The following is an 8593-nucleotide window of genomic DNA, read 5'->3' on the forward strand; positions in this document are numbered from 1 at the left end:
AAACAAATTACAAAAAAAATCTTAAAGTGTTATATTGCTATTTTTTTTTTTTACAAAAGGGTGTAAATTTATTCAGATTTTGCTTCATCAATTACATTAAGATTTAAAAAGAGGAAAAGAATACTGACTGTATTTCATGTTATACAACTAAAAAAAAAAAACCTATACCAGTGCTTGCATATGTACAAATATTGATATAAGAATCGCACTAACGCTGTCTTTTCAATATCGATACCCGTGGGAATCTCATCACAGTCTATAAATATCAAGCACATTTTTATGTCCACGAAGTAGTTTATTAAGACTAATTTATGTTTTGTAAGACTCCTAAAATAATGAAATGAAAATTAATCATTTTTTCAGGCGAGCGTGAGCGGTAGTGTAGGTGACCAAAAAAAGATGTTTGTCTGGTCTCGCTGAGATGGTATTCGTGTCTGTGCTTCCGGTGGGAAGCATTGACTTCGTTAATGATAAGAGCAGTAGGTGTAATAATCTAAGAACAACACCAGGTATCACTGTGTGACACTATTTTACTGATGATACATACGTCTGTTGAATTATATCTTCATGCATTCCCCAATGGCCCCCCAAATGAGTTTATGTTAATTTTAGAAACATATCTTCTTTTAGGATTAGTATGAATATGTTCAGAACTCAAATAAATAAATAAAGGTAAATACATTTTCGTTTATCATAGACCTGAACATAAACTTATTGAAACTCTGGCGTGTTGACGTTGTTACGTATTAGAATTTCGAATAGTCCGAAGCCGAATTAACTGGTAATTTAAACTTAATAGTTAAATTGGTCTTTGGATTTAGTATTTAAATATATGCCGATATATTAGTCAATTTACGATATTTGCCAACATGATTGATACACACCGTTTTCGTTTTTAACACAAGTACGTTTTAATATACACACAACAATACAATTTACAGTAACAATTATTGCAAATAGTTATGACAAACAAAGATTTATAAACAAAAGTTTCACAAACTTACAAGTAATATAAAATCTTCTTTCTAGTTTGGAACTCCCTTGATATATTATCGAGGGTTTACGACGAGCGAGTTAATTATAAGTTAATGTAAGCACAATTCGTCGGGAAGCTATCTGGCTTTGTCCTTGACCGCACACGCTAGGTTTTCCACCGTTGAAGTTAGGTAATGTTTTCGTCAAAATTCTCATGTCCTATGAGAATCCACTGAAGTTAAGTAGTTTGTAATGTTCGAACTTTGTAAAGATTCCTGGTCAAATATTTGAAACTTTTCGATTGATAAGCGGTATAACAATCACAGTTATAGCTTTCGAAGTTTATAACACACTGATTATAGCGAGCTACTGATAGACACTATTGTTGGTGCGTCGCGTTAGTTATATTTATAAACGTGGGAAGGTTTTCTAGAAAATTTCAGATTACGCAACAATGCATATTAAAGCGTTTACGTACGCACATATACTTTTGATTCTTACTCTCGAGAATTTTCTACAACTTTGGGGAATAGGCGGGAGTTTCGCAATACATATTTAACACGCAAGTTTTTGAAAATAAATTTAATCTAAACAAACGTTAATATTGAAATAAATGTATAATAACAAATTCGTTACAACGTGAGCGGGTCATCCGTAATTTTCCTGTTTAAATTTCGAAAAGGTATCTATATATCACTTAAACAGATTAGATGTTACATATTGTGGGATATACAAAGCACTGCTTTACTACGTCAGTAACCTATAACAATCAGAGTCTGACATACTTGTTGTAGGATATACGAAGCACTGCATTACTACGTCAGTAACCTATAACAATCAGAGTCTGACATACTTGTTGTAGGATATACGAAGCACTGCATTACTACGTCAGTAACCTATAACAATCAGAGTCTGACATACTTGTTGTTGGATATACGAAGCACTGCATTACTACGTCAGTAACCTATAACAATCAGAGTCTGACATACTTGTTGTGGGATATACGAAGCACTGCTTTACTACGTCAGTAACCTATAACAATCAGAGTCTGACATACTTGTTGTGGGATATACGAAGCACTGCTTTACTACGTCAGTAACCTATAATAATCAGAGTCTGACATACTTGTTGTAGGATAAACGAAGCACTGCTTTACTACGTCAGTAGCCTATAATAATCAGAGTCTAGTTTCATGTCATATCTTCCTTGCAGTTCCCACACAGAACTAATTCGGAGTAATGTACTTAAAACCACTATTAATCTTAGTGTAATTTTTCACCAAATAGATTAACCTCAAGAGGATTACGTTTTACTTATTTCTGTAATATATGTATATTATCATGAGAAATACTTGGTTTATAGATTAAGAATTTACCCACCATATGGTTAAGAATAGTGGCAGCAACCGAGTCACTATCTCGGCCACGTGTTCCTTCCTGGCTATCTTAACAGTATGGTGTATTTTGTGTATTTGGTAATGTCACCCTGACACCTTTCTGCTATCCCCAGTTTGAGAACCCCTACTAACCCCGAAAAGCAACAGATTCACGAATCCTCCTGGGTTTGGCGAAGCCTAGTAGGTAATTTGCTTGACTGGGGATTCGAATGTCCCATAGTCGAAAAAAAAATCGCACTCTCCATTTTGGAGCCATGGGTGCGTTATAAGAGTGACGGGTGAATCCTACTATTCTATTAGAGTAGCCCAGGAGTTGGTGATGGGTACTATTGATTAGCTATCTTTTCTCCAGTCTGTCAGTTCAAAATTATGGACGGCTAGTGCAGATAACCCTTGTGCAACCTTTCAAGAATATCTGAAACAACCGGTCACAAATCTTTTCTTTCACAATAAGTTTATAAATGTTGTACAAAACTCGGTATTTTTATATTATAACATGTTACTCTTACAATTCAACCACTGTTAATACGTAATTGATATTCCATTCTTTAAATACCCAAATGACATTCCATTATTTTACCACCTAAACTACATTCCATTATTTTAACACCTAAATTATATTTCATTATTTGAGCACCTAAACTACATTCCATTATTTTAACACCTAAATGATATTCCATTATTTTAACACCTAAATTGCATTCCATTATTTTAACACCCAAATGACATTCCATTATTTTAACACCCAAATGGCATTCCATTACTTTAACACCTAAATGACATTCCATTATTTTAACACCCAAATGACATTCCATTATTTTAACACCTAAATTGCATTCCATTATTTTAACACCTAAGGGACATTCCATTATTTTAACACCCAAATGGCATTCCATTACTTTAACACCTAAATGGCATTCCATTACTTTAACACCTAAATGACATTCCATTATTTTAACACCCAAATGACATTCCATTATTTTAACACCTAAGTGAAATTGTTTCGTCAGTTGTTATTGGCAAAAAAATCGTATCTACCACTGATGATTGTATTTCAGCATGTGGTTTTATAACTTATCTATCACTATTGTACACATTACTTCCTCTCAGTGTACTTTCCAAATATTTACCTTAAGCATATTTGCGTTGTGTGATACAAGTTTACCGGAAAAACGCAAAAAACCCTTTTAAGCTCAGCTCACGTTTGTAGAAGAAAAACATTTTTTTTACTCTTCAGTCATCTCATCTTAAAGTTGTTTCTATTTTTTTTTGTCTTTAACTTTTTGTTTTGATCGTTACTTTAATATCTATCTCTAAGTTACTGTAAATGGCCACCAAAAAAAAATTAAAGAAGTAAAACGTAGTAACCGTAAAAGTTTCAGTTTTTTTAGTATCTTATTTTTCAGATTTGTCTCATGCGTATATGCCCTGGTCATATATATAATCGTATTACAATAAACATTATCAAATCATGCAGTTATCGTGTAAGATAGTAAAACACTTCTATTTAAGTGAACAGTCTCTATGATTTTACAATTCAAAGATGTTACATTCGAAGAGTGGTGATACATTTAGGCATGTTTGTAGATAATGTTTTCACTTTTGGTTATACAAAGTATCACTGTTTTGATGTATTTGTTTATAATCTACTACTATGCTGAGGAATACGCGTTCAAGTTCCTGCTATTAATGTAGCTATGTAGAGTTTAATTCATTCTAGAAGTTCGGTTTGTAGACGGTAAAAAAATCATACATGAGGAGTGAATACACTTAACTTCTGTTAATGAGGTATCTCAATCATTTATGCCTATAGAGAACAAACGACTGAGATATTTAACAAATGTAAATTCCGTAAAGTAATGGCATATATCTGTGTGCATACACACCTACAGTACACAAACCAACAGGTGTAATCGGAATTGTAATATTACAACAACTCTCCCTCTCCACACCCAACGGTTCATTGTTATGTAATTCAGGTAACTGGTAGTAAGACATGTAATCCGAAAAAATAAATGACCAATGAAGGATGACTAAGCCTGTTCTTCTCACATAGCCTTGACCCCGGTGAAGGCTTATCACGCTAAAAATCGGGTTTCGATACAAGCGATTGGAACTTCACAAATACCCAATTGTCTAGCTTTGAACCTAACAGCAGCAAACACATCACAATCTTGTCTCAGTTGTCAGTTTTAACCCCATTGACTGCGGCTGCTTTAAATATTAAGTGTACCAGCCGTACACCGTGTACGGCACACTCGCATTCAACTGCCAGAGGCAGAACGTACCCTATACGGCGAATCAGCAGTCAAGGGGTTAAATAAATCACACAGTTTAAGCGACTTCCTGGTTGTTTTTGAACCATATCTACACTTCAAAGAAGGCATTAAGGATGTTTCAGTCACGTGGAAAGTCATTGGACAAATGTAAGCTAGCCAATCACAGTAGGCTTTTGTGGATTAGCTACAGGTGTCTTGAAACGTCGTTAGCTGAATATTTCGACCTTTTCCAAACCAATGGTATAAGTATCTGTACAAGGCAAAACATGACACAGCCAGGTATTTGTTGGTTTTAACCTGCTCCGAGACTGAATCAGATGTTCGGTAACGCAACTGGGTGCTATTTTAATGCTATACTGTCATAGAAACAATCTTCACATTACTGGTCTATATGTAAAACTTCTAATTAGATACACTCCACTCATAGCAAGACACAAAACACCTCGTCTGCATTGGTTCCAGAAACCAAAGATACATCCAATGAACCAACGACATACAGAGCACTATTCTCTTTAAATATGAGTCGATTTTCATTCAGCAACCAGATAACATATTTATATTTATTTGAAGATAACCTGGAACCCTATTGATCCTATCTTATTGTCTTACAAGAATGTAATTCGTATTGCAGTGGTAGAAGTACGGGCTAGAAGGAACTTACAATGGTGAACGTATTGACCACTACTTCCAGTAAAATGGTAACATCATCATTTTATAGATCCCTTTTATGATGCATGCTATCAAGTGACTCCAGACACTATAAAGCCTTGATGCTTGCTATCGAGTGACTCCAGATACTATAATGAAGCCTTGATGCTTGCTATCAAGTAACTCCAAATACTATAATGAAGCCTTAATTCTTGCTATCAAGTGACTCCAGACACTATAATGAAGCCTTGATGCTTGCTATCAAGTGACTCCAGACACTATAATGAAGCCTTGATGCTTGCTATCAAGTGACTCCAGACACTATAATGAAGCCTTGATGCTTGCTATCAAGTAACTCCAAATACTATAATGAAGCCTTAATTCTTGCTATCAAGTGACTCCAGACACTATAATGAAGCCTTGGTGCTTGCTATCAAGTGTCTTCAGACTATTATCGAACGAGTCTTTCAGAGAAATGATTCAGTATATCTCACGACATTATCAACACTGTAATGTTGACCATGCAGCATTGATACTAAGCCTCCTGAGTCAGATCTAAACAGTGACCCCCCCTTCACCCATCCACCCATACCTCATGTAATATGTCACTTTACGTACATGCCAGGTTTGTTGACAATCTTTCGAGCGACTTCTCATTTATAAGCAGACACAGAGATAGACTTTTATCATATTATGGTTTGGACATGTATATAGTGTTCTTCTGCTTAGGTTTGTGAGTGTATATTCATAATAAACCTCTTTAACATAATTGTTTAATTTATTGTGTTTTATAGTGTCAATCAATTTATGTTTTAATAATATAGTAATAATTAGGCTTGAATGTAAATTCTAGTCGGAGCATGATAAACTAGAGAGGCATTCAGTAGAGCGAATATTCCTGTCAAGCAGCGTTGATCATATTCGGCTGTCCAAAAAATACAAAAATGTGTCCGTATGTCCGGTGTTATTAACAGACACGGACCATTTTTGGTAAGACAATGAGGAATAATATTCTACATATATATATCCACCAAGTTGCATCAAAATCCGATAAGTTTTGACTGAGTTATAAAACAAAAATAGTGTGAAAACATCGGCCCCCATGTTAATAGGTAGGAATATTTTTGGATTTTTTCTTCATGACCTTAATGTGACCTTGACCTTCGACTTTGGCCCTCCAAAAATTAAACACTTCTAAATTTGGTTGTAGTCCAAAAGTATACAAACTTTCGTACAAATTCATGCAGCCGTTTTTCAGAAATGTTGCTGACAAACAAACACACACAGAGTGCGTCCACTTTCGGTGGCGTAGGTAAACATATTTGCGAACATTTTGTACGTAATTATATAATGGGGGATTTTCTAGGTCTCCATTTTGGAAAAGTTACAGAAGAGAAAACTTAAAGAACACCTTACTTTCTTTTTTCCTTTCAGGAGAGAAGCAAGCCTCTGTGCAAAACGATGGCAGACCACGAAACGCTTCAGCAGTCGGCACAAAAGGATCGTATGTACCGCTCCACTTACTATACTTCTGTCTGCAACAACTTTATCAGCACTGGTGGAGATGACAAGAAGAAAGACTGAATACTTGGAGGAGTTGTGGCTTGTCCATGTACGTACTTTATATCTCCACTCTTTGTTGTTAGTCACGCAAGGCATTGAAAATTTAGTTTAAGTTAATTATAAGATCGAGTGTAAAGAGACTTAAACTGGCTTCGAAAGAAACTGTATAGTTTTGGAGAACACAAGTATACTCCCAAGTGCATTTAGAAATCATTTTTCGTTTTATTTTCTATTCAAAGCAACGATGAACATTAAATTATATAGTCAATCAACTCGTAGTAATCAAAGCAGAATTAATCATTAATCTATATATATATATTAAAAACACTATAATTATCATTTGGATCTAATATACAGTTTGTCCTAGCATAATGTCATAAGTGTATGTCAGAATGACCCTGTAGTTTGTCCTAGCATAATGTCATAAGTGTATGTCAGAATGACCCTGCAGTTTGTCCTAGCATAATGTCATAAGTGTATGTCAGAATGACCCTGTAGTTTGTCAACCTTATTCCAAGTATCCCCATAAAAATAAATCACGTGCAGCAGTTTTAATGGGCCGTTCCAGTGGATACCTAAGCTGCCATTTGTAACGCAGTACGTAGAATGTAACGACCGCGCTGATATCGTCTACACTTAGAATATGAAAGGTAATTTTGTTGGAAGGCACTGTATTAGTTTCTATGCCGTTAATACCTAACTAAAGAGAAAGCACTGTATTAGTTTCTATGCCGTTAATACCTAACTAAAGAGAAGGCACTGTATTAGATTCTATGCCGTTAATACCTAACTAAAGATTTACCTTTGACTATGTCACGTAGACTTCCTATAGTTAGAAAAATATAACTTGTATGAAAAATATATTGTTGTATTGAAAAGTTTTCACCAAAGCATAAGAGTACAAACGAGTCTTAATATTATTACAAAAAAAATTAGTTATTACAAAGTAAAGTCGCTTGGGGGCCAAATAAACCTTATCTTAGTAATGAAGGATTAATATCCAATCCTGGCCGAGCGCAGCTCTGTGGATCGTATACAAGACTATTTATCAGATGTTTCGTGGCTCGCGTCTCTTTACTACAAAAAACAAAACAAAAAATAATAACAATTATTACGATCCTCATTTTAGGGCTATGGGAGCGTAATAATAATGACGATCAAGTCCAAATATCCGATTAGGGTAATCCACGAATTGTGGTTGGGTAATGTTGACTACCTGTCTTCCCTTTAGCCTATAAACTCAAAAATTATGGACTGCCACTGCACATAGCCTCCAAGTATCTTTGCGCGAAATTAAAAAAAAACGAATCTCTCCTCACAAGCAGGAATTTAAAGGACATTTCGACAGTTTTGTGAAAAAAATTCAAACTACAAATTCCTATGAGTCATTCAGAAGCAAGTGAGATGTGTTTATTTTTTGTAAGAAAGAAATTATAAAAGAAATATATAAAATTAGTATCATAAGCCACATTTGTTTCTAATTAAGCACAAAGCTACACAATGGGCTAGTTGTGTTGTGTCGACCACGAGTCCATTAAGCACAAAGCTACACAATGGGCTAGTTGTGTTGTGCCGACCACGAGTCCATTAAGCACAAAGCTACACAATGGGCTAGTTGTGTTGTGCCGACCACGAGTCCATTAAGCACAAAGCTACACAATGGGCTAGTTGTGTTGTGCCGACCACGAGTCCTGATTAAGCACAAAGCTACACAATGGGCTAGTTGTGTTGT

General features: G+C 35.1%; 1 protein-coding gene across 1 annotated transcript in view; it reads left to right on the forward strand.

Moving 5' to 3' along the window:
* The window catches only part of LOC106468508, a 73202-nt gene that overhangs the window by 50715 nt on the left and 13894 nt on the right, over positions 1-8593 (forward strand). Inside the window, exon 5 of the mRNA XM_022397646.1 lies at positions 6733-6910. Coding sequence (XP_022253354.1) covers positions 6733-6866 — 134 coding nt within the window. The 3' untranslated portion in view covers positions 6867-6910. The remainder of the gene's footprint in view (positions 1-6732; positions 6911-8593) is intronic.

The sequence above is a fragment of the Limulus polyphemus genome, unplaced genomic scaffold (assembly GCF_000517525.1).
Source record: "Limulus polyphemus unplaced genomic scaffold, Limulus_polyphemus-2.1.2 Scaffold89, whole genome shotgun sequence".
NCBI lineage: Eukaryota > Metazoa > Arthropoda > Merostomata > Xiphosura > Limulidae > Limulus > Limulus polyphemus.